The sequence below is a fragment of the Macaca nemestrina genome, chromosome 10 (genome assembly GCF_043159975.1).
Source record: "Macaca nemestrina isolate mMacNem1 chromosome 10, mMacNem.hap1, whole genome shotgun sequence".
Taxonomy (NCBI): domain Eukaryota; kingdom Metazoa; phylum Chordata; class Mammalia; order Primates; family Cercopithecidae; genus Macaca; species Macaca nemestrina.
The window spans coordinates 129,039,381-129,066,641 of record NC_092134.1 but is presented as its reverse complement, the minus strand read 5'-3'; the positions used below and the strand labels follow the sequence as shown (position 1 = coordinate 129,066,641).

The following is a 27,261-nucleotide window of genomic DNA, read 5'->3' as shown; positions in this document are numbered from 1 at the left end:
AGGCCACGCACTGCGCATGCTCCCTCCCAGGTGCTGGCAGGCCACACACTGCGCATGCTCCCTTCCCAGGTGCTGGCGGCCACTGCGCATGTGGACAGGCCACACCAAGGGAAGAGTCAGAGGAGAAGGAACACAAGACTCCGGAAGCATGTCTTGTGCTTCATGACTTATAAAACCCTAAGTCAATGGTCAGACTGTCCGCTTGATCTCTCAAGTCGCCCGCGTGGCCTCTTCCAAGTGTACTTCACTTCCTTTCATTCCTGCTCTAAAGCCTTTTAATAAACTTTCATTCCTGCTCTGATACTTGCCTCAGTCTCTCCTGCCTTACCGCAATATTTTTAAAAACAAAATCAATACCAAAAAGCCCATGATAAACAGCATATCAAAATCTTATAACACCAGGCGGTTTGGTTTGTTTTACGACCCTGCGTTATTGCAAGAGAGGAGCCGTTTCCAATCAGGCTTCGGATCCTGGGCTTTCGTGGGTGCCCTGTCCCTGCCATGGATCTGCGAGGGTTGACAATGGGGTACAAACAGATTTGGCAATGAAAGGCTATACACACACACACACACACACACACACACACACACACACACACATCTATCTATCTATCTATCTATCTATCTATCTATCTATCTATAGATATAGTTTGTATTTTGAGAGGGAAGAAAGGGAGATGAAAGAAAGGGAGGGCTTAAAATTTTTTTTTTGAGACAGCATCTTGCTCTGCTGCCCAGCCTAAAGTGCAGTGGCACCATCATGGCTCACTGTTGCCTCAACCTCTCAAGCCACATCAATTCTCCCACCTCAGCCTCCTAAGTAGTTGGAACTACGGGTGTGTACCACCATTCTTTGGTACTTTCTAAAAAATTTATTAAAAAAATATTTGAGACAGGGTCTTGCTTTTTTGCCAGGCTGGAGTGCAGCGGTGTGATCACAGCTCACTGCAGTCTTGACCACCTGGGCTCAAGCAATCCTCCTGCCTTAGCTGTCTGAGTAGCTGAGTTCACAGGTACGTGCTACCACGCCCAGCTAATTTTTTTGATGTTTAGTAGAGATGGGGGTCTTGCTATGTTGCCTAGGCTGATCTTGAACTTTGGATTCAAGCAATCCTTCTGTCTTAACCTCCTAAAGTGCTGGGATTACAGGCATGAGCCAGCACGCCCAGCCTCTTGGATATTTTTATTAGATAATTTTTTTTTTTTGGTAGAGATGGGTCTTGCTGTGTTGCCCAGGCTGGTCTTGAACTCCTGGGCTCAAGTCATCCTGCCTTGGCCTCCAAAAGTGTTGGGATTACAAGTGTGAACCACTGTACCTGGCCTTTTTATTTTTGTTTTTGTTTTAAAAGAGAGAAGAAAGGGAGATGGGGGAAGGAGGCTTTATATATATATATAAATTTTTAATTTTTATTGTTTTCAGGTGGAGTCTTACTCTGTTGCCCAGGCTTGAATGCAATGGTGAGATCTTGGCTCACTGCAACCTCTGCCTCCCAGGTTTAAGCGGTTCTCCTGCCTCAGCCTCCCAAGTGTCTGGGATTACAGGCGCATGCCACAACGCCTGGCTAGTTTTTTTGTATTTTTAGTAGAGATGGGGTTTACCCACATTGACCCGAGGTCTCAAACTTCTGACCTCAAGTTATCCACCTGCCTCTGCCTCCCAAATTGCTGGGATTATAGGCGTGAGACATTGCACCCGGCTGAGGCTTAATATTTTTTGATTGGAGACTTTTAAATGAGCTTTTTCCACTTGGTTCAAAGCATGGGAGGATCTTTTGGTAAGCGCACATAGGGACACACATGTTTGCTTCTGCTTTGCGCTCCAAGAGGGCCTGGTACAGCAGTGCTCACTGATGATCAGGCCTCTCCTTCCAGTGCTCTTCACACACAGACCACGTCTAGATTCCTCCTTTTGGGATGGAAGCCCTGTGGGTCAGAGCCAGCCTCTCCCATTGCTTCTCTCTTTGTCTATCTCTGCTCCAGCATAAGGAGGTCTTGCAGCTCACTGAATGAGCCTTGGTTTTCCTTGCAACCTCACCTTCAGACAGACTTTTCTGACCTGCCTACCTGGTCCAATGCAGTCAGTTGACTAGTTTGGGTTTTTTACACTGCACAAAGGTACCCAGCTGAGATGGTTGGGGTGGGGTTGGAATCCAGCCTCACTGCTGGCCAAGCCCTGGACCGTGGCCTGAGGTTGCATCCTTTGGGGTGGGGGCACATTTTGAAATTCATCCACTCAGAGGGGGCACATGTTTCTAACTCACACAGAGACTCCCTGTGTGTGGCTGTTCTGAGTACCATTCCGGACATCATCTGCTCAGTGAATTTCTACCCCCCACCAACCCCGTGTAAGACAGAGTTTGAGCTTTTGACCTCCTTTGTGAAGTCTATTTTGCTCTCAGTCTCTTAGACAGAATTGCTTTTTGTCTGGGAGACAGAAGATTCTAAGTGCTTACTCTTGAGTTCTGTACTTACTTTGTGGCAGACTAGTGACAAACCATCAGCCGACCAGGCCAGGTCCGGAGGCCACACTTCGAGGGCTCCACCTTAGACCAGCCCTCTGCTGCATGTGGGGTGACCTTCTACATGCTTTTATGATGGAAGCAAACTATCTCTGTGAATTGTAATTATGTGGACAAGCGTGGAGCCACATGGCTGGCAGAGCAGTCTGGCATGCATCAGTCAAGAGCAGGGCAGTTCTTCTTTGATCTAAGAATGTCTTTGAAGAACACTAGAATAACAGATGGTAAAGTAAAGTGTTCAGACAAGTAACTCCTTGCTTTACCTCAGGATACCAAAGGACTGGTTTAGTGGCTATGTCAGTCAGGATGGGCTGGGTTAGCTGATGTAACAAACAGTCCCAAGTGTCAGTGGCATAAAACAACAAAGCTTTATTTCTTGCACATCCATCAGGGAACCCAGATGAATGCGGCAGTTGCCATGTGGAATATTGCTTACCACCATGGGAGGAAGGAAAAAGCCCACAAGGGTCTTGCATCAACAATTAACTGCTTGGGACTTGGAAGTGACATCATTTCTACTCACAACTTTTAGGGCAGAATTAGCGTTATCATCCCCCACAACCTCAAAAGGGGCAAAAGTGCAAACTGGCAGTGTACCCGGAAGACAAGAGAGTTTGGAAATATTTGGAAAACAGCACTTATGACTACCACAGTGACACGTTCCATAAAGTTGACAGATTTTCCTAATTTTCTAAATAACCACCCCTACTAGTTGTTTTGGTGTCTAGAAAAATGAGTTGTCAACAGCAGGACACGGCAGCAACAACTGCAGCTAAAAACCAAAAGCACAGTCTTTTTTGAAAATCATGCAGTGACATCTCTGCCAGTAAATAAAGATTCTCATGGGGTATGTGTCTATTTTATGTTATAGAGGTGGCTCAGATTACGCTGTAAAAAACAGCAGAGCAATAGTGGCCCAAATGCAGTTTATTAGGTGAGAGTCTTAGCATCTTAGTAAAATATATATTATAATATACATGTATGTCTCTATGTGTGTGTGTGTGTGTGTGTGTGTATTTCATAATTGAAAAGCATTGGGTAATCCATCCAATGGATCAAATGGGATAGTGGATGTGAAAATTATTTGTAAATTGTAAAGTGCTATAAAGTAGAAAGCACTATTTAAAAAAATTGTTGTTACCGTAAAAGATCAGGCATCTCATCACAGGGTCATCATCGGACCCTTATGATCTAAGATCTTATTCTGCTTTAGGTGTATACTCATTTCTTTTCATTTGCTTTTAAAACAAAACTCTAATTATAGCAGTGCCACAGTGAAGATTTTTTTTTTTTTTTGAATCGACCTTGCTTTTTTGCCCAGGCTGGAGTATAGTGGCGTGATCTCAGCTCACTGCAACCTCTGTCCCTGGGTTCAGGCTATTCTTCTGCCTCAGCCTCCCAAGTAGCTGGGATTACAGGCTCCTGCCACCATGCCTAACTGATGTTTGTATTTTTAGTAGAGATGGGGTTTTGCCATGTTGGCCAGGCTGGTCTTGAACTCCTGACCTCTGGCGATCCACCCTCCTCGACCTCCCAAAGTGCTAGGATTACAGGCTGAGCCACCACGCCTGGTCAGCAAACATTCTTTTAATCTGACCAGCTATATATACTCAAACCAAAATTGAAAAACTCAGTTTTTCTAGAGATAAATTGCCCTGTGATTAATGCCACTGAATTAAACGTTGATAATTTTTTTTTTTTTTTTTGAGATGGAGTCTCACTCTGCTGCCCAGGCTGGAGTGCAGTGGTGTGATCTCGGCTCACTACAACCTCCGCCACACTGAGTTCAAGCAATTCTCCTGCCTCAGCCTCCCAAGTAGTTGGGATTACAGTCACCTGCCACTGCGCCTGGCTAACTTTGTATTTTTAGTAGAGACGGGGTTTCACCATCTTGGACAGGCTGGTTTTGAACTCCTGATCTCGTGATCCACCCACCTCGGCCTCCCAAAGTGCTGGGATTATAGGTGTGAGCCACCACGTCTGGCCAAACATTGAGAAATTTAAAAATTAGTTGCAGATAAAGTCTATACAAGTTTCTTCTACATACAAATAAAGCCTAGGTGGAAACTACAAAAAAAAATGTTCCATTTGTAGCATATACTTTAAAAAGTTCAGCCCCCTCAATACATGTAGGTGGGTCTTGTTTTAGGAAGATGTGCACATTTTCAAACTCTTAAAACAGAATAGTTAAGGGGTGACTTGCACATTAAAAAGTTATTTTAGGCTAGGCGTGGCACCTCATGCCTCTAATCCCAGCACTTTTGGAGGCTGAGGTGGGAGGATTGCTTGAGGCCAAGAATTCAAGACCAGCCCGGGCAACATAGCAAGACCCTGTCTCTTAAAAAAAATTGCCAGGTGTGGTTGTGTGCACCTGTATGTAGTCCCAGCTATTTAAGAGGCTGAGGTGGGAGGATGCTTGAGCCCAGGAGTCTGAGGCTGCAGTGAGCTATGACTGCATCACTGTACTCTATCCTGTGTGACATAGTGAGACCCTGTCTCTGAGAAATGCATAAATAAAATAGAAAGTAGTTAAAAAAGCATAATGTGCTCCCTCAGTGCATTTATATCATATAAAGAACATGTGAGTGAGTGAAAAATTATGTCAGTTCTGCAAGTTGGAATATCTGTACAATTCTATGGATAGCTTCCTCTGTATGTATGTTGTAGCATATTTGCCATCATCTCACAATTAGTGGGCAATAATAGATGCAACTGAAATTCCTGCAGTTTAGTTGATCTTGAATCCTATGATGACACAGTTACCTCAAGAACCGTATCATTTGCCAAACCTAGACTTGATTTAAGTAGATACTAAATGCGATTCAAGTTCTCATAGCACTTGCGCCTGTAATCCCACCACTTCGGGAGGCCAAGGCGAGCGGATCACTTGAAGTCAGGAGATCGAGACCATCCTGGCTAACAAGGTGAAACCCTGTCTCTACTAAAAATACAAAAAAATTAGCTGGGTGTGGTGGTGGGCACCTGTAGTCCCAGCTACTCAGGAGGCTGAGGCAGAAGAATGGCGTGAACCCGGGAGGCGCAGCTTGCAATAAGTCTCAAAAAACAAACAAACAAAAACAAAAACAAAAACAAAACAAAGCAACAACAACAAAAAAGAAAAACCCAGAAAAGATATTCAATGGCACTTCCAAAGTGCACTTGGAAGCTCTTTTAGTGACGATTCAGGTGAATATTAGAAATTGTCATTGTGCTTGCCTCTCTGATCCAACAGTTTGGTTATTGCTGACCACCACGATGGCTAAAAGGTAGAAAGAAGACCTTTACTGGCGATATTGCTTTGCAAGCTGGAAAGAGAAAGTGTCCAGTGTGTATCAAAGGTGCTTTCTGTTCAAAGAGGGAAAGGATGGTTGGGTTTTACGCCTCACAGGGTCTGTGTTACACACTAGAGTCATACATATTCAGCAGGTTTGGGGGCAAAGCTGTACATATATATATATATATTTTAGATGGAGTCTTGCTCTGTCGCCCAGGCTGGAGTGCAGTGGCACAATCTCGGCTCACTGCAAGCTCTGGTTCCCGGGTTCACACCATTCTCCTGCCTCAGCCTCCCAAGAAGCTGGGACTATAGGCGCCCGCCACCACACTTACCTAATTTTTTTGTATTTTTAGTAGAGACGGGGTTTCACCGTGTTAGCCAGGATGGTCTCAATCTCCTGACCTCGTGATCCGCCCGCCTCGGCCTCCCAAAGTGCTGGCGTTACAGGCGTGAGCCTTTAAGTTTATATGTATAGCCTAGCTATACATATTTATGGAGGATGCCTAGTGCTTGAGCAATGGGTAAATATATATGTAACATACATCCCCTGTGCACTTTGGGGTGGGGTTTTAACATTAAAATGAGGTAGAATTTGGCTCTTTATGTCAAAAGGTGAACTTTATGACACAAAGACAGTTTATGCGCGGCCTCTACAAGCCGGCTGAAATTGGCTTAAGGTTTGCAGTTGTTTGTCAGAAAAGAGACTGTTTGTAAGTTTGATCCTCTGTCCAACAGAGTTGGAGTGGTCTGGGTTGTAAACCAGAGTTCAGATAATCTGCCTGATAGCTTCCATTGTTAGGGAGTTTGGTGAAAGTGCGGTTTTGCTTGTAGAAATTTAGAAATTTGCCATGCCACCTGAGCCCCGAATCCTCGACCTCTAGGTAACACTTTGGTTTCTTTACCCTCAGGGTCTGTCTGAGTTGATAAAGGGGTGTCTGTTTTGGTCTCTCAGGTCACATCATCACAGTAATCCAGTGGCACGGATTTTCTTGAGACATTCCTGAAGGCAGCCCCAAGAAAGGCATTTTAATCATACTTTAACAATGGTTGCAATTTTGTGCCTCCTGATGTAAACACTTTGAAATCCTTTAAATAAATAAGTTCTGATATATGTTACTCGACAAACTTAATGTCACAGGTAGTGACTATCTGGGGCCAATGGCGTGGGTAGTAAACAAATTTATCAAGGCAGTTGTAAATAAACGAAGGCAGATTTATTGAGAAGGAATGAAAATACTTTGCAAGGCTGCAACGGGCAGCACAGCAGAAAAGGATCTGTCTGCAGAGAGGGAGGGGCTGGAGGGAAGTTTTATAGGGTCTTGCTGGAGGGGACTATGGGCAGAAGGAGGTCCCCCAGCAGGTCCTTGTGCCCGCGGGTTGTTTGTGATTAGCTATCTCTCACAACAATCATTCATTCATTGATATTCCCCACCTGCCCCCCACCCCAACCCAGGGCCCCTTTCTTGTCATTGTTTACCTATCAGGACTCCACACTTAATTCTAAATAAGCTATCTTTGATGAAGAGTGGCAGATATGATCTCTTAAAGGCCTGAGCCATTAAGACATTTTTAACAGCTCCAGGAAAAGTCTGCCTTTATTCAGACGTCAGGTGCATTTTCTCAGAGGTCCAGGTCTCCATACGGCCACTGTTTAGCGTTCATTGAGAAGCACCTCCCCCAAGTGCAAAATATTAGGCTTTGGGCCAAGGAAACTGGAAAGCTCTTTTCTAGTTTAATTCTCACTAATTGTGTTCTTTTAAAATAGGTGATTATGCTTAATCTGAGGAGGATGCCACAGTCACAGAAGTATCTGGTTTATATCATTCTGCCATAACTTAGGTTGGGCTTAGTTTATGACAGCCGTGTCTCCTAGATCATCAGAGAAAGTTTCCAGCAAAAGATAGATCTTGAATTGATTGTGGAGGAAGAAAACAAAGAAGAAGAAGGCACGAAGTTGGCGGATATAAAATAGATATTACTCTAAGCCCTTTAAGTTTATGGGATGATCGTGAAATTTAATATGGAGGGAAATAAATCTCTGATGTTCTTTGGATCAGGAAAATATTGATATCATCAAGACGAAGGATATATTAACTCTACCCAGGCAAGTATTTTGTTAGCAGTATGCTCTAACCAGCTGAGCTAACTGGCTACATTATACCAGGCAGGCGTTTTAAAATAAAAATTTTAATTGATACCTTTTCTTTTGGATAAAGTAAATAAACTCAGAGAGATACTATCTAAAATATTTAAGATGCAAGATGAAATGAGCCACCCAGAAGAAAAATTAAAAACAAAATATTTTGGCCGGGCGCGGTGGCTCAAGCCTGTAATCCCAGCACTTTGGGAGGCCGAGACGGGCGGATCACTAGGTCAGGAGATCGAGACCATCCTGGCTAACACGGTGAAACCCCATCTCTACTAAAAAAATACAAAAAACTAGCTGGGCGAGGTGGCAGGCGCCTGTAGTCCCAGCTACTCGGGAGGCTGAGGCAGGAGAATGGCGTAAACCCGGGAGGTGGAGCTTGCAGTGAGCTGAGATCCGGCCACTGCACTCCAGCCTGGGTGATAGAGCGAGACTCCGTCTCAAAAAAAAAAAAAAAAAAAAACCCAAAATATTTTAGAGAATATGTACCTATCAAATTATGTAACCTATTACATATAAGTAAATGAGCTTAGATGGTTGGGCATGGTGGCTCACGTCTATAATCCCAGCACTTTGGGAAGCTGAGGCAGGAGGATTGTTTGAGCCCAGGAGTTCAAGACCAGCCTGGGCAACATGGTGAAATCTCATCTCTATCTTTTTTTTTTTTTGAGACAGAGTCTCGCTTTATTGTTCAGGCTGGAGTGCAGTGGTGTTATCGTGGCTCACTGCAACCTCCACCTTCTGGGTTCAGGCAATTCTCCTGTCTCAGCCTCCTGAGTAGCTGGGATTATGGCACCCACCAACACACCCGGCTATTTTTTTTGTATTTTTAGCACAGACACGGTTTCACCATCTTGGCCAGGCTGCTCCTGAACTCCTGACTTCAAGTGATCCACCTGCCTTGGCCTCCCAAAGTGCGGGATTTCAGGTGTGAGCCACCATGCCCGGCCATCTTATCTCCATTAATAGCAACAACAAAAAAATTAATGAGTTTAGATCTTCAAATAATACTTGTCAAATTGAGTAATTGAGTACAATATGTTAACCATACATAGTTTTATGTTTTATTTTATTATTTATTTATTTATTTAGATAGGGTCTCACTGTCATCCAGGCTAGAGTGCAGTGGCATGATCCTAGCTCACTGCAGCCTTGAACTCCTGGGCTCAGGGGATCCTCCTGCCTCCTGAGTACCTGGGAAAATCTATTTTTAAAAGCAGGTTCCTCATGGATCTCTACTTAGAGAGTTCACAGTTTTTAGCTTTATGTGAATTGCTGCATAAACGTGAAATAAATTCAATTGTATTTTCACAAAAGTATTCCATAGCCTGGGTGCGGTGGCTCATTCCTATCATCCCAGCACCTTGGGAGGCGAGGCCAAAGCGGGTGGATTGCTTGAGCCCAGAAGTTTAAGACCAGCCTGGGCAACATAGCAAAACCCTGTCTCTACAAAAATACAAAATTAGCTGGGCATAGTGGGGTGCACCTGTGGTCCCAGCTACTTGGGAGGCTGAGGTGGGAGGATAGCGTAAGCCACTGCACTCTAGCCTGGGTGATGGAGTGAGACCTTGTCTCAAAAAAAAGTATTCTCTAATTTTATAAAATTATGTTTTTATATTTTTCAGGATTAATTTTTCCTGTATTGGTTTCTTATGGTGCATGTTATGGCTTCCCCTGCTCCCCAGAGAACATCTCTTTGTCCACAGCTTCCCACAGAGGAAGCAGGCAGATGTGACCAAGTCTGTCCCACATAACCAAGCCAGGCACAGCTGAGAGGACCAGTGGTGTGTGCTGGACCCAAGGGTAACCAATCCACAGGCTGATTCAACCTAAGAGAAGGGCTGAATTATGGCATGGGAGAGAATCAGTCAGCTGGTGGTGGGTGGATAAGTGAAAATATCCACAAAAAGAAGCAGAGAAAGTGTAGAAGTGACCGCGGGAGACAGCAAGCCTCTCCCAGTTCCTGACTGTTTACTCTTCATCAGGCCAGCCGAGAGGCTGTACTGTGTATCCTGAGGAAGTTTTGTTTCCCTGTCATATGTAACTTTAAAGTAAAACTCCAGGCTGGGCGTGGTGGCTCATGCCTGTAATCCCAGCACTTTGGGATGCTGAGGTGGGCGGATCATGAAGTCAAGAGATCAAGACCATCCTGGCCAACATGGTAAAACTCTGTCTTTACTAAAAATACAAAAATTAGCTGGGTGTGGTGGCATGCACCTGTAGTCCCAGCTACTCAGGAGGCTGAGGCAGGAGAATCGCTTGAACCCGGGAGATGGAGGTTGCAGTGAGATGAGATCATGCCACTGCACTCCAGCCTGGCTGACAGAGTGAGACTCCGTCTCAAAAAAACAAAATAAAACAAACTTCATTCCTGAAACAGCTTGAATGAGACACTTGCAACCTATAACCCCCCAAATCTAACTAATATGGAGTCTAAAGTTAGATAAAATTGTGGTGTAAATTTCAGAGGCAGTTTGCTAAAAAGAGGTTCAATGTTAACCTTCATCAATTTTAGAAAAAAACATTTTGGGAGACAACATTAGGCCCTTGTATGTGGCTTCAGTGGGTTTTTAAAAATTTGTTGACCTACTCTACAGAAACATCTCCTGCTTGCAAAACAAAACAAAATTATGTTGAAGGTATCATTTTTACGATTATTAGGATAAACACCAGGAGGATCTGTTATAATAGTGTTCTTTCAGAACAGGTGGAAGTTTGCTGACTTGTTTCTACCCCTCAAATTAGGGTCTTCATGTGGATGCCACCTAATCTATAGACCAAAGCATTCCTTAATGCTTAAACATTTTTTCTCCGTTTTTCATTATCAATAAGGGCAGTAGGTCAAACGTTTTGGTCATTTACCTAGGTCCTGGGTTGTCCTGATGATATTGCTTATGGCACAGATTTTGAAAAAGAGCAGCTAATTTTAGTGCAGCAGAAAAATATATGAAAGTGTTGGAACCGGTTGGGCATGGTGGCTCATGCCTGTAATCCTAGGACTTTGGGATGCTGAGGTGGGTGGATCACTTGAGGTCAGGGGTTCAAGACCAGCCTGGCCAACGTGGTGAAACCCCATCTCTACTGGAAAAAAAAAAAAAGTTAGCTGGGTGTGGTGGTGGGCGCATGTAGTCCCAGCTACTCAGGAGGCTGAGGCAGGAAAATCACTTGAACCCAGGAGGCAGGAGGCGGAGGTTGCAGTGAGCCGAGATCACACCACTGAACTCCATCCTGGGTGACAGAGCAAGACTCCTCTCAGGAAAAAAAAAAAAAAAAAAAAAAAAGAAAACGTTGGAACATTGTGTAGAGATGAGCACTAGGTAGGGGTTTGGAAACCTGGATTCTGGTCTTGATTCTAGTGCTTAACAAGCCATGTTATATGGGGCAAGTCCCTTCTCTCTATACGTAAAAACAAAGGAACTGTGTTCCTGAAATTCTCTGCATTGTGTGATCTTCCACAACAAAAATACAAGCTCTGCTAAAGCAGTGTTGTATGCCTTGTCTGGGACTGAGTCCTAGAATGGTTCCTGGTACCTTGCAGATCTCAGGAAATATTTATTGCTATTGAACAACTCATGCTGTCCATTGGCCATAAAAAAGGCTCTCTTGCATGTATAAAGCCATAGTTATTTTTCAAAAGGCTTTCAGTTAGCAGGCACTCAACACTTATGGGTCTGAAATATTTCATTGGTTCTCAAGGGGAACACACCTTACTTGCTCATACAGAAATATGGGCATGGAGGAGCCTAGTGGATGGGGAAGAAGACAGGCCTAGGAGTCAGAAAATCTGGCTCACCACTAATGACTGTGTGGCTTTGGGTAAGTCATTCTGTTCTCCGAAGTTCTGTTCTCTCATCTGCAAGGTGGGAGGGCTGACTCAGACCCCAGGACCCTTCTGGAGGCACACCTCTGACTCTGGTCCTCTTATTCTTGTAATAGATAACAAACGAGTATTAAAGGCAGATGAAAGGATTGAGAAGAATGTGGGGCTGATGAGGAACAAAGGCAAGACAATTAGTGCAGAGGCACCAGCTCATTAGAGACATCAAGACAGGCAGACTATGCTTTTTATGTTCACCACGTAAAATCCTTTATGAGCATCTGCTAGGGTGGCTCTTCCTTTGCTGTTACTGGCTCAGCAAACAGTTCGTGCCCTCAGCCATGTCTGCTGCCCAAGTAGCTGTCACAGGGAGGTAGCACCAGGACAGGAAGCCTGCCAGCTTGCAAGTCCATGGCAATGTCTGTGTTCATTAAACAGCCCAATAGTGGTGACCCTGAGGATTCGGCTTTAACTTTTGTAGACAATTCTGGGCCTGTCGTATTTTGAGTTCCTTTACAAAAAAATTACTGGATACCTCACACTCGTTAGGATGACCACTGTAAACCAGAAACAGAAACACTCCAGGAAATAACAAATGTTGGTGAGGATGTGGAGAACGTGGAACTCTGTGCATTGTTGATGAGAGTGTAAAATGCTGTAGCCACTGTGGAAACAGTGTGGAAGTTCCTCAAAAAATTAAAAATAGAATTATCATATGATCCAGCAATCCCTCTTCTGGATATACACCAAAATAACTGAAAGCAGGATTTCAAAGAGATTTTTGCACATCTATGTTCATTGCAGCACTATTCACAATAGCCAAGAGGTGAAAGCAATCCCAAATGTCCACTGACAGATAAATAGATAAAGAAAAGGTGGTATAGACATACAATGGAATATTGTTCAACCCTAGAAAAGGAGATCCTGTGACATGTTACAACACGTGACATGGACCTTGAGGACATTATGCTAGGAAAGACAAGCCAGTCACAAAAAGACAAATACTGTATGATTCTATGACATAAGGTATCTAAGTAGTCAAACTCACAGAAACCAGAAGTAGAATGGTGGCTGCCAGGGGCTGGAGGGAGCTGTTCGATGGATTGAGAATCTCAGTTTTGCAAGATGAAAAAGCTCTAGAGAATTCACAACAGTGTGAATATGATTAACACTACTGAACTGTACACTTAAACATGGCTGAGATGGTGAAGTTTATGTTCTGTGTTTTTTAGCACAATTTAAAAATTGACCAGACACGTAACCCAGTAGTAAGCTGCTACTAACCTCCTTGTCACATTAGAATACCCTTAATTTCTCCAGACAGGGTCTTTTAGTTCTGTGAATAAGAGGCACCAATTCTTTCTAGTGTTGCTAAGAAAGGGAATTTTGCAGTTGCACGAATGAAGAAAGAGACACAGTCAAGGTAGGGTGGCCAGCAAGATTGTAATTATGCTCAAAAGGGTGGTCTTCTGGTGGAGGGTCCATGTGGATGGAGGGGTTAGGAAACAGAAGAGGGGATGTTCTGACTCTTCATTGGCAGCGTGACTCTGTGGGCCCTGGTGGCCTATCAGGGCTATACTACCCAGGATGGTCGGCTGGGTTTTCTCTACTCGTGTTTCCTGTAGATTTATACTCCTGCATCTTGCTGGGGGCTTAGTTTGGCCCGTGGGATGAAACACTCTTGTGTGGGATCAACAGTCTGGAAAGGAAGAAATGCCATCATCAACTTCCTGACCAACAAAAGAAAAGATACTCTCCAAAGTTATATTTTTGTTTTTGGAGACAGAGTCTCGCTCTGTCACCCAGGCTGGAGTGCAGTAGTGCGATCTGGGCTCACTTCAATCTCTGCCTCACAGGTTCAAGCAGTTCTCCTGCTTCAGCCTTCTGAGTAACTGGAATTACAGGCATGCACCACCATGCCCAGATAATTTTGTATTTTTAGTAGAGATGGGGTTTCACCATGTTGGCCAGGCTGGTCTTGAACACCTGACCTCAAGTGATCCACCCACTTCAGCCTCCCGAAGTGCTGGGATTACAGGCATGAACCACTGTGCCCAGCCCTAAAGTCATGTTTAAAGTATTATTATCTCACCTTCATTTAATTGTTTGTCAACAACAAAAGAAGAAACATACTGAGCCTACCTGTACCAGGCTATCCCTCAGCCACGAACAAGAATCTTTTTGCAAGCAAGGTTCTTGAATAGCTGATCACTGGACATTGAAATGAATCAAGAAACTCTTGGAGGGATAATAAAGATGTTTTCATTATGTAAATACCCTCCTGAGGGTTGATTAAAGCGCATGATACAGCTATGGCCTGGTCCATGTGCCATTCTAGGAAAAGACAAATTCTCAGATAACATACCAGAGGGATTAGCTTAGTTAGTGGCCTCGTAAATTAATTGAAAAAAATGATTTTATTTACTTTTGATCCCTGTAATGTAAGAATTGTGTCCCAGTGTGATATTTCTGGCTGTTTAGGTTTGTATGTCTTCAAGTCTTCACAGCCCCAATGTGAATTACCCCCACACTACTCAGCAGTGCTCCCTCTGTTTTTGCCTGAAAGGATTAAAATTTGTTCATCCATCTGGGCATCCAGATGATGGTGACAGACCCTGCCCAGTTCTTAGGGCAGCCTGGGCTGCTGGAGCTAGACAGGGACTCAGAGAGGCAGTCAGTGGGGATCAGGTGATAGGTTCAGACAACTGCTACTAAAAGCAGACCCCGCACTCAGACATATTTACAATCCTGTATTGTCCCCGAGGCAAAATTCGGTGAGCCTGCTGCTCTTCACCTTCACACAAAAACTTCAAGCTGCCCTTTCTTTCCAGACACACGCACTTGCATCAGAATGCTATATTGTTGCTGGTGATGAAGACTGGGAAGGTTCGGGTGAAGGCTGTCTTGTGCCACCTGGTCTGGCTTAAATCTGGGTGGCTCAAGCTCCACATGCCTTTAGGGATGCTCCTGCCCTGCCTCTCCTCTCTCAGGTCAGTAAAGCCATTAGAAATGAAGCCTGAGGCTGTCCTAAGGAAGGAGTGCTTGCTAGGTCCCTCCTGGGTGAATGTAGGCGAGTCCATTTACCTGCGGCTGAATGGGAGTACCAAATGAAGTTAATGCTACATCCTCCTCAGCTCCATCACTGTCTCGGGCTGAAAGCCAAAGGAGGGAAGGGCTGCGTTAGTGTCCAAGAGTCAATCAGAAACAGCACATGAGGACTACAGGAAAACCCCACGGCTTGCAAACAGGCTCCTCACTCTTTAAAAAGGAATTCTGAGGCCGGGTACGGCGGCTCACACCTGTAATCCCAGCAATTTGGGAGGCCAAGACGGGCAGATCACTTGAGGTCAGGAGTTCGAGACTAACCTGGCCAATGTGGTGAAACCCTATCTCTACTAAAAATACAAAAATTAGCCCAGCGTGGTGGTGGGCGCCTGTAATCCCAGCAACTTGGGAGGCTGAGGCCAGAGAATTGCTTGAACCCGGGAGGTGGAGGTTGTAGTGAGCTGAGATCGCACTGCTGCACTCCAGCCTGGGCAACACAGCGAGACTAAATAAATAAATAAGAGGAATTCTCAGTGGTGGCCGTTATTGAAAAAGTTTATGATTTAAAGGAGTGTATTTAAAGTTGATGTGGAAAGCATGGGTAGCGTGTGGGTGTTTAGGAGAAGCACACTGGTGTCAGAAGCTCACTAGCTCCGAGTCAGTTTCTGCTCTTTCAGTATTACCTGTGTGACCTTGGGCAGCTCACTCCTTTCAACAGTCCCTTTAGGCTTGATTCTCTACAAACTTGAATTCAATATTTCAAAAAAATTTTTATTTTGCCCAGGCTGGTCTTAAATACCTGGCCTCAAACCTCCCACCTGGGCCTCCCAAAGTGCTGGGATTACAGGTCTGAGCCACCACATCTGGCCTGAATTCAATTTTTAAAATTGGACATAATAAAAGAGATCACTTGAGACAACTTTATATTGTTGTAGGATCATCACAGACATAGGTATTTGTTTAATGGCTGTCTCCTCAACCAGCCTGTAAGCTCTGTGAAGACAGGAGCTGTGCCTGTCTCTAAGAGCAGGCACTTGCTGGATACCTAGTTGTTTTTTGATGACCACAGACATAACTGTGTTAGGAGGGTTCACACTTAGGGGTTTCATGTTGAGTGGATGGACCCTGGAGAAGGACTGCTTGGCTCTCTCACTCGTGTTCTTTAACCTTTTTTGCCTTTTTTTGGCTTTGTTTCCTGATGGAACTAAAGAAGAATAATGACAGTCATAACAGTAAGTCTATCTCACAGGATTGTTTTGAAGATTCTATAAAAATGTTATATAAAGTCCTTGGAACAGGGTATGCTACATAGAAAACACTCATGAGCTATCCTTTGTATATGATTATTGGTGGTGGTGCTGGTGCTGCAGTTATAACAGATGCTCTGACATCCTCTTCCTAGTGGCTTTTTATTTATTTTTTCAAGGGGCTGATGCTGTGATACATGAAATGCTTATCTTTCCTTCATGGCAGAATTAACTGAATCCTTGGCTCGACTTCATTCCTTGTGTCCTAACACAAGGCTCCTTCACACTCAGTCTCTTGGGAACCAACTTTCATCCAACATTCTCATCAAACCGGATCATCAGTTAGAAAAGCCTAATTCGGCCGGGCGCGGTGGCTCAAGCCTGTAATCTCAGCACTTTGGGAGGCCGAGGCAGGTGGATCACGAGGTCAGGAGATCGAGACCATCCTGGCTAACACGGTGAAACCCCGTCTCTACTAAAAATACAAAAAAACTAGCCGAGCGAGGTGGCGGGCGCCTGTAGTCCCAGCTACTCGGGAGGCTGAGGCAGGAGAATGGCGTGAACCCGGGAGGCGGAGCTTGCAGTGAGCTGAGATCCGGCCACTGCACTCCAGCCTGGGTGACAGAGCGAGACTCCGTCTCAAAAAAAAAAAAAGAAAAAAAAAAAAGAAAAAAAAAAAGAAAAGCCTAATTCTTCCAGCTCTAGCTATAGTTCATGAGTTTACCAAAAGGCCAAGTGTTTTTTTTATACCAAACCTGCACCACTGTGTGATAGGAAGTCTGAAGTGAGTAAGACCTTCCATTTATCTGAGGAGGAGGCAGGGAGGGACGTGATGAGCAGCATTTAAAGATGAGGAAATGGAGGCTCCTAGGGCTTGAGGACCTTGGTTTAGTCTCAAGGTTGGTAAGAAGCAGAGTCTCAGAGCCTGGGCACATGAGGCCCGGTTCTGCACTCTTTCCACTGCCCTTTGCTGCCCAATGATGCTCCCGCTCCCTGAATTTGTTTTTTTAAATTTAAATTTAATTTTTTTTAAGAGTGTGTAGTGGTGCAATCATAGCTTACTGCAACCTTGAACTCCTGGACTCAAGTGACCCTCCCATCTCACAGTCTCCTGAGTACCTAGGACCACAGGTGTGTGCCACTATATCCAGCTAAGCTCTCTGAATCTTTATGAATGTCATCATCCTTGACTTATCTGTCCTCAGACCAAACAAATCCTGCCTATGACCCCACTGCCTTCTTCCCTGCTTTAAGCTAGTTCTCTCTCTGTGGCCTGTAACTTGAGGGTGACAAAAAAGAACTTCCCATGAAAGAACAAATAAAAATGACACCACCTGGGACCATTTAAGTTGGATTTCCCCTGGTAAGGTGAGTGGGCCTTGAAGAAAAAAATGTTGAGAATTGTCAAAAAGGGCTATATTCAGCAGAAGTTGGAGTTTGCTAGGGAAACAACCAGAAGGGCTTATGTTTGCAGGAACAGTGTTCTCTTGGCTCATCTCGTTTTATACTCGTTGACCCATTTTTACATTATGCACACTCACTGATTATCTAATGCCTTCAAAAAGAATCATATGAGGTTTGTCTGTAAGCATCCAAACACTGGATGGAAAAATGCCCACATTAATGTGACTCCTTCCTTCTTTCCTTCTTTCTTTCCTTCCTTCCTTCCTTCTTTTCTTTTCTTTTTTTCTTTTCTTTTCTTTCTTTTTTTTAGATGGAGTTTTGTTCTCATTGCCCAGGCTGGAGTGCAATGCATGATCTCAACTCACTGCAACCACCACCTCCTGGGTTCAAGTGATTCTCCTGCCTCAGCCTCCCAAGTAGCTGGAATTACAGGTGCCCAAGACCATGCCCAGCTAATTTTTTGTATTTTTAGTAGAGACAGGGTTTCACCATGTTGGCTAGGCCGATCTTGAACTCCTGACCTCAGGTGATCCACCCTCCTCGGCCTCCCAAAATGTTGGGATCACAGGCGTGAGCCACCGCGCCTGGCTAACACTTTGAAATACAGATGGGTCTTAGTGTTAGCAAATATGATATAACGATATTCTAGTTAGTCTAAAACAGATAAGGCAGGCAATAATTAGAAGTTTTCCACTCATAAAACAATTCATAGCTGATATTCTACTCTATTTAAGATTTCTGCTCTTTATATCACATTTAAGATTCCTCATTTAAAAGACCTAGTGATTTTATTCTAATTATTTATTTTGGAGGTTACTTATCATTTATTCAGGAAGAGAAATATTCCAAAATTTACCAACTCCAAATTAAATATAAAACAAGTATTATATTCATCAACTAATTAATGAAGAATATGTTAAAAAATAACATAATCCCAGGAGCATGTAAATGGAAAGTAGTTAAACATAAAAATAATTTCAGAATTATGTCTCTATTTTATTTTGCATTTTAATTGCTTCATTTCTTATACACAAATTCTTTACCCTAATCTTTTTGTTGCAGTTTCCTGTACCTAACAAGATGCTGAGCATGTTAAATTTCAATCAAATGCTGTGAGAAGATGTATCTATATTTTTGGCTTAAGATTTTAGTTGAGGCCAACTGATTTTTAAAAGTCCAATCAGTATTCAGCTTCTCAGGGACACCCTTATAACACAGAGCAAATAATATTTATACCCATTTTTCTGGTGTCCTACAGTAATACGCCTGATTGCATTTTCATTCTCTATCCAGATGTTTTTATATCTTAAAATTAAGTCCATAATCCACTTCAGAGGAATAAAGCCTAATCTTCTTTAGAAAGACTTCCAGGGAAATGAAATTCTTAATCCCCTTTGCTGATCTGTTTCTGTCTACCGACTCTTATTTTCGTATTTAATCTAAATCTCTCATGCCTCCGCATCCATTTCCACCCACTATCTTTAGTTGGAGATGGAAAACAATAAGACAACTGCCTCTTGGGGAGAGGTCTTCACACTTGTGAAATTTTCTTTCTTTCTTTCTTTCTTTCTTTCTTTTTTTTTTTTTTGAGACAGAGCCTTGCTCTGTTGCCCACGCTGGAGAGCAGTGGTGCGATCTCGGCTCACTGCAACCTCCGCCTCCCAGGTTCAAGCAATTCTCGTGCCTCAGCCTCTTGAGTAGCTGGGATTACAGGCATGTGCCACCATGCCCAACTAATTCTGGTATTTTTAAAAGAGATGGGGTTTTACCACGTTGGACAGGCTAGTCTCTAACTCCTGACCTCAGGGGATCCGTCTGCATTGGCCTCCCAAAATGCTGGGATTGCAGGTGTGAGCCACTGAGCCTGGCCATACTTGTGAAATTTCCAGCTAGGGACCTCTTGTCCTACTCTTCTTTTAGCTGAATAATTCTGGTCTCATAACCCAGTGGTAAATTAAATAATTATGTGACTGGAATCACAGCTACAAACAGCATTAGTCAGAAGCGTCACATCACAAATGCATGCCTCATGGACTTGAACAAAATGTGTTTTGGGACAGAATTTTGAGAGAGAGCTTGTATAGTCTGGTAAAGCACATAAAGCTTAAGAATGACCATCTCATTCTCACTGTCTTCACCTGTCCACACAGGTCTGATGTTATAACCCTTTAATCATCTTTGTGGGGTTCTGCCGAGCCTCCCCAAGCTTCCCACACTTCTCATTAGTGGATCAGTGGGTATCCTTGCTAGAGACTGACTGATGCCGGGTACAATGGCACAGTTGTTCTTGCTGACCACACATCTGTTTATACAGTACCGTGATTGTTTCCTGAGCAAACAAAAGCAAAGACAGTGGTAAGTTGTTTCCCTACTATCAGCTTATGACCCACCGTAACACTTCAGACGTTTCAAGTTATTGTTATTATACTTCTCTAGCTCTTACCTATTTTATATCTATTTGTGTGTTTTTCCTAGCTAGGTGGAATCCTGCACTTTTAATTGAGTTTTAATCGTTCCTTGAAATTTTGATATTTGTACTTCTTCTGGGTGACCTAAATTCTGATTTTACTTTCTGAGTTTAAGCTTCTGGTTATTTTGCCCAATCTTGGAGAGCAATTCCTTCCTTCCTTCCTTCCTTCCTTCCTTCCTTCCTTCCTTCCTTCCTTCCTTCCTTCCTTCCTTCCTTCCTTCCTTCCTTCCTTCTTTCCTTCCTTCCTTGTCTTTCCTTTCTTCCTTCCTTCTTTTTCTTTCCTTTCTTCCCTCCTTCCCTCCCTCTCCCCCTCTCCCTCCCTCCCTCTCCCCTTCTCCCTCCCTCTCCCCCTCCCTCCCTTCCTTCCTTCTTTCTTTCTTTTTCTTTTAAATTGAGACAGGCTCTCACTCTGTCACCCAGGCTGTAGTGCAGTGCTGCAATCATGGCTCCCTGCAGCCTCATCCTCCCAGGCTCAAGTGATCTTCCCACCTCAGCCTCTTGAGTAGCTGGGACCACAGGCCTATGCCACCATGCCCAGCTAATTTTTTGTAGAGACGGGGTTTCACCATGTTGCCCAGGCTGGTCTTAAACTCCTGAGCTGAACCGATCCACCCGCCTCCCAAAGTGCTGGGATTACAGGTGCGAGCCACAGAGCCCAGCCAATCAATATGTTCTTTACACACTATTGATTTTTTTTCCCACAAAATTTCAAATTACATTGATGATGACTATCATTGGCAGACTATTTCCTGCTCAGAAATAGATTTTCTAACCTTGCTTGAGTAATAGGATACTCTTAGCCAAACCAGGAACCATCGTATTTTAGCAAGCCCTTGCTCTTCAACTGAGATATTCCTTTGAACCCTTTCAACACTTGCCTGGTATTTTGTGGGGTATGGAATATTGATCATTACAAAGCTCAGTGTATTTGGGTTTATTGTGAAACTCTAGGAATTTTTTTTGCTCTGACTTTTGTTTCCTGGAAACACACAGCAGCAACAAAAACAAACACAGAAAGTTTTATCTTCTAGTAAGAACTATGAGAAGTATTTTCAGGAAAGATTGACTCTGCAATTCTGCCACAAAACTCAGTGATGTGATTATGCATCACCAACAAGCAATGAAAAACTTTTATGGGAAAAAAATGTGTAGTGTCAATTTCCAACTTTTGGTCAACTGAGCTGAAAAGAATTAATGGATGTATTTATCTGAACAGGATTTAATTTGAATGCGCAATTAGCCATAGATTACAGCTCAAAAAAAGTGTGTGTACTTAAAAGGAAGCTTATGTGAATTTTTTTTGAGCCTAGTGAACATTATGTGTGCTGTACAATATATAAAATAACATCATCGTTACACATTAGAAATAAAATGTGAGAAACCAGATGCCTATTAAGACACAAAAATTGATGTAAAACTATGATGTTGGGTTTTGGATAATAGCCCAGATGTTTCAGAAAAGGAATTAATGAATTTTGACATATTTCCAGATAATTGAAATTAGCCACTATTTCCCCCAGGTTGTTGGGATCCATGCATCCTTGTTGCCATGGATAATATATTTTATTCCTTAACAAAGTGTAGTCAGGTGGCTTGAATAAAAATATGACTCAGAAATTATTATGAAAATGTCACATAAGCAAGTTACTTTCTTTCTCCTAATGATCACACATCTGAGTCTTTACTCAGAATTAGGATATAATGACTCTTCCTCTCGTTTTTTGTAAGCTTTGAAGGATTTTAAACAATAAATAGTTTGAAAAGCTGAAATCCAGAAGTGTTTGGGTTTTATGACTTTAATGAAGTAGTGAGTCCTATGAATCAGTTTAAGATTATGTTTGGGCAAATTAGCTTTGAGACAAATTTTTAAAATGTCCATCACTGCTGCCAGGATTGGCTTTTGCACTTGAAGGCCAACACATCTGGACTTAACATTAGATGTCATGCAAAATCGCGTGGTTCAGTCCTAAATTAAGGCTGGTGAACTGATTTTTTTTTTTTTTTTTTAGACGGAGTCTCGCTCTGTCACCCAGGCTGGAGTGCAGTGGCCGGATCTCAGCTCACTGCAAGCTCCGCCTCCCGGGTTTACGCCATTCTCCTGCCTCAGCCTCCCGAGTAGCTGGGACTACAGGCGCCCGCCACCTCGCCCGGCTAGTTTTTTGTATTTTTTAGTAGAGACGGGGTTTCACCGTGTTAGCCAGGATGGTCTCGATCTCCTGACCTCGTGATCCGCCCGTCTCGGCCTCCCAAAGTGCTGGGATTACAGGCATGAGCCACCGCGCCCGGCCTGGTTAACTCATTTTATAGTGGATGCCTTTCTTTAGCCAGTGTGAACGTTCAGAGTCATGCCCTCTTTCTTTGGGGCCTTTGATTCATGTATGTCTTGGTCTCTCCCCATAAAGCTCTATGCTTTGGAAGAACTCATTTTTCATAAAAATTTAACCTTGATACTGGGAGTTTGCATTTCCATGCTTGAACTATGAAGCCACCCACCCCATATCTGACCATTTTCTTTCAGTTTCCTCTTGGCTCATCCTACTGCATGATTTCTCTCCTGCTTCTCCTGTAGGAGCACCTCCCTGCTCCCTGAATCCCCCAGAAAAGTACCTCTGGAGAGCTCCTGGTTCTCCACTTGAAAGCTGCGTTGGTAGGCTGTGACGGGGCAGGCATGGCCTTGTGAAGGGCACTCCTGCCTACACGATCTGTAGAGAATGCAGAGCTCAGGGACAATGTACAGCAGCAGGAAAACCCATGCGTTGGTGACCAGGGCAATGCAGACGACCGGGTCGTCCCACTGGGGCTGTCGCTGGAACTGCGGGTTGCCTCTCAGGAGCATGGAGATCCACACCACCCAGATGATGATGGAGAAGAGTACAGTGATAAAGATGAGTCTTCCATGCTGCTTCCAGTTCTCACACGGGCCACAGAAGGTGGCTTTGGAGACGAAGAATGTGAGGGCCATCAGGAAGAGGACATAGACTAGGAGTACAACAAAGTCCACATTGAGCTGGTAGGGTGTCATGTGCACAAACATCATACCTCTGGTCATGATGAGAGTCACATACTCAATGGCAATAATCACCTGCAACAGACTGCAACCAATAGCAATGCACAGAATTGTCGTCCAGGAGAAGGAGACGCGACCCCGAACCAGCTTCACTAGGTTGGAGGCATGGGCTAAGAGGCACGAGAAACAGAGAGCAAAGAGAACCCCAAAGAGAAAGTAGCGTACGGGGGCAGTTTGCTGATTGAGCTGGATGATGAAGGCAAAAGCGAGTCCAAAGAGCCCCAGCACACTCAAGAGGAAGAGGAGCTGGGTGGGGAGGACGTTCCACTGGCTGCAGTCTTGGATCTTTCGCATGAGGAAGAGAAATGCTAAGAGTAGCAGAATTGTGACCACGATGCCAAGTATTGCCAGGGACTCCAGAACGATGCCCCATGGCCCCTCAGAGTCACAGGGAAGAAAATAGTCTCCAGTGGACTCGATGCAGTCCTTGTACATGGTGACTTATGGGTGTAGGCCTCACCAGAATGTTTTTCTGATGTCCTGCAGAAAAAGGATGAGACAAAAATGACAACTCTGCATCTCTTAGGTCGGTGCAAAAGTAATTGCAGTTTTTGCTATTAAAAGTAATGGCAAGAAGGCTGGGCGCAGTGGCTCACTCCTGTTATCCCAGCACTTTGGAAGGCTGAGGTGGGTGGATCACGAGGTCAGCAGTTCGAGACCAGCCTAGCCAACATGGTGAAACCCCGTCTCTACTAAAAATACAAAAATTAGCCAGGTGTGGTGATGCACACTTGTAATCTCAGCTACTCAGGAAGCTGAGGCAGGAGAATCGCTTGAACCCAGGACAGAGATCGCCCCACTGCACTCCAGCCTGGGTGACAGAGTGAGACACTGTCTCAAAAAACGAAAAACAAGGCAGGGTATAGTGGCTCATGCTTGTAATCTTAGCACTTTAGGAGGTCGAGATGGGTGGATCACTTGAAGTCAGGAGTTTAAGACCAGCCTGGCCAACGTGGTGAAACCCCATCTCTACTAAAAATACAAAAAAAATTAGCCGGGCATGATGGCATGCGCCTTGTAGTCCCAGTTACTTGGGAGGCTGAGGCAGGAGAATCGCTTGAACCCGGGAGGCAGAGGTTGCAGTGAGCCAAGATCGCACCACTGCACTCCAGCCTGGGCGACAGAGTCTGAAAACAAAAACCAAAAACCAAAAAACACATAAAAAAAGTAATGGCAAGAACCGCAAGTACTTTTGCACCAACCTAATACCTACAAGAATGCCTATAGGGTGGTCCATGAGGGCACTCTAACATCTGTCATTCTGAAATGAAGACACCTGGGCATACGAAATAAATGTCTTTACCAAAATTGTTCCTAGGACACTGTCGAGAGCCTGAGTTACATTTTGTTTGATTCCTGATACTTATCTAAATGCTAAGTTTCCCCAGGGGAAGAAAATTCAAAGATATATGCAAACATAGTCTAAGGGGATGGGAAATGCCATCACACATATTACCCCAAATGTATAACAGTTTTATATAGGATGTCAGTAAAGGAAATGAGAAAGGCAACCTAAACCCCTCAAAACGATCTTGGCTTCATCCTGCTGGGAAAAGCTGAACAGACTTCACTTGATAATATGTCTATTTGTATATACTAATTTACAAGGCTTTTTGAAAGCTAACACAAAATCTTTTTCATAAAAGGAGGTGTATGAGAATGTTTGCATGATTGACGGAATTCAGTTATATCAGGCTCCAGAACAAGGACTGCCAACGTCAGTGGATCATTGGATCGTTCTAGACACTGATGCACTGCTTGAAGGAGACAGGCAGATGAATTACTGGGAATAAAATTTCCCAGTAATTTTAATGACCGTTCCTTCTTTCAGTTCAAGTCAAGTCAATCCAATGCAACAGGTTGTATTTAAACACCTATTATTTGTTCATCAAAGAATTGTACAAAATGGTCCCTTTCTTTAAATACCTTTTTGAAGTTTAGTGGGAAAGTCCATGTCTTGACTGAGGACTGAGGTGGCCCAGGAAAAAGATCCCACATATTCATTTGGAAAAAAAAAAAATCTATTGCAATTGAATACCCCTTAGCTCTATGTCCCTTCAGTTATCCCCACACCAGATGGCTGGAGTGACCCAGGTTTACAGCCCTTGCATGGCCCCCCGATTCCAACTTACCTTCTCCGTGTCCACTCTGGAAGCTTAGGCTGTAGTGTTGGTGAGGTTGTAACTGCCAATGAGTAAGAAAGAGCCAACCTGAGCTTCTTTAATCTCTTCCCAAATGGGCGGAAGGACCGTAGGCTCTCACTGAGGTTCCTGCAGTATCTATAAAAAGAACCGGAAGGACAGAAAGACACACCTATTCCAGTTTCACAGCAACTTTTCTACAGAGATTTCCTTGGTGAGAACAATTCTTTTTCATTCTACTTCTGACCAGAGGCACCTTGGCCTTAGGGAGCGGGTGTAAATCTGAAAGTGGGTATAAATCTAGGAAATATGGCTTCCTCCCAGTGTATTGCAACATATTCAGGGAAGCTACACAAGGCCCTCAGGTGACTTACACCAGGATACCTCGTCCTTCTTCTGATGTATTTCCTAAAAAGCTATCTGGAGACTTTCCCACATCTTGATTTTGTTTGTTTGTTTGTTTTGAGATGGAGTCTTGCTCTGTCACCCAAGCTGGAGTGCAATGGCGCGATCTCGGTTCACTGCAACCTCTGGCCTCTCGGATTCAAGTAATTCTGCCTCAGCCTCCCGAGTAGCTGGGACGGGTTTCACTATGTTGGCCAGGCTGGTCTCAGACTCCTGACCTTGTGATCCGCCCGCCTCAGCCTCCCAAAGTGTTGGGATTACAGGCATGAGCCACCTTGCCTGGCCCCTACATCTTGATTTTAATTCAAAAGAGCATCCATTCAACGAAGTACAGGTAATGAGGGTTTCACTGGGCCATAAGGAAGGGTGGTTTTGCCTACTACTGGCATTAAAACGGCCAGTGGCAGGCAAAACTGTGAATCAGTCTGTGAATTTATCCCAAGATAAAGAACTGACAATTAAAGGTCACTGGCTGATACTGGAGTACATATTCCTTTTCTCCTATGGTGACACAAAATACAGCACAGCATAGTGTCCAGCCTACACCCACCAACCACGCCCCTGCCACCTCCAATTTACTCCTTGATTCTCTTCCTGAATATATTTTTTTGTTTGTTTGTTTGTTTGTTTGTTTTTTTGAGATGGAGTCTCCCTCTGTCGCCCAGGCTGGAGTGCAGTGGCGCGAACTCGGCTCACTCCGTCTCCTGGGTTCAAGCGATTCTCCTGCCTCAGCCTCCTGAGTAGCTGAGATTACAGGTGCATGCCACCACTCCCAGCTAGTTTTTCGTATTTTTGGTAGAAACGGGGCTTTCTATCCCGTTGGCCAGGCTGGTCTCAAACTCCTGACCTCAAGTGATCTGCCTGCCTCTGCCTCCCAAAGGGCTGGGATTACAGGTGTGAGCCACCGCACCTGGCTCCTGAATATATGTATTTCGATAGAGGACTGCTGAACACCCCAAACCAGTGTCTGGTTTCAAGGTGCTTGTGATCTGGCTGTACCTTTCTTACCCACCTGTACTTCCTTCACGTCTCCAGGCTCTATGACTTAGCCCGCTTGGTTTTTCCACTGGCTCACAAAAAAAATAAGTTCTCATCTGCTCACCTCTTAGGTGCTGTCGTTGTCTGAAACTGCCTTTTGCTCGATTCACATTTATCCTATTTTTGACCCAAATTCTTTCCCTCCCTGTAGGATTTTGTTCATCTTATCTCCTCTATGACTCTTCCTGCCTTCCCTCATCATTCTAGCCCTCGCTGATCACCTTCCGCCAGGAACTCTACAAGACTTGGGGTCTGTTCTGTTCAAAATTACAGAAACCCTATTTTCTGCCTATTAGTTAACTTATGAATACATATTAGATAATAATGAATTGAAATAAATGAATAATAAATAAGAAGTGTCTTGATTCATGTTATTTGAATTAATCTCATCTCCTGATTGGATTTATAGCTGCCTGGGGGTCAGGTTCCACATTTTATGTCCCCATATTACCTGCTCCCATGTGGAGAACCTCCTGGGTGATGGATAATTCAACTAATGGAATAATTCTAAAGATAAAATCCAGATCTTTCAGAAGTTCCTTTTTAGCTGTGTGGTTTTTCAACAGATGTGCATTAATGGAAAACATCTGCAAATAAGTCAGAGACTTAACAAACCCTTGACAAAATCATTCTGAAGTGGTGCTCTTTTTTGTTTTGTTGTTTTGTTTTGTTTTGTTTTTTGAGA

The 27,261-nt window shown here is 43.9% G+C and overlaps 1 protein-coding gene across 2 annotated transcripts; it reads right to left on the bottom strand.

Annotated features, from left to right (window-relative positions):
* Nucleotides 1-13,200: 13,200 nt before the first annotated feature.
* LOC105482081 (G protein-coupled receptor class C group 5 member D) lies at nucleotides 13,201-25,947 on the bottom strand. Of its 2 annotated transcripts, XM_011741983.2 has the most exons (4): nucleotides 25,125-25,947; nucleotides 22,533-23,472; nucleotides 14,844-14,911; nucleotides 13,201-13,458 (listed from the first exon to the last, which is right to left on the bottom strand). In XM_011741983.2, exons 2-4 carry the CDS (start codon nucleotides 23,425-23,427, stop codon nucleotides 13,387-13,389), a joined length of 1,035 nt encoding a protein of 344 aa, XP_011740285.1. In that variant the 5' UTR covers nucleotides 23,428-23,472; nucleotides 25,125-25,947; the 3' UTR covers nucleotides 13,201-13,386. The 2 variants fall into 2 exon arrangements, with proteins under 2 accessions (XP_011740285.1, XP_011740293.1); XM_011741991.2 differs by lacking the exon at nucleotides 14,844-14,911.
* Between the last annotated feature and the right edge of the window lie 1,314 nt (nucleotides 25,948-27,261).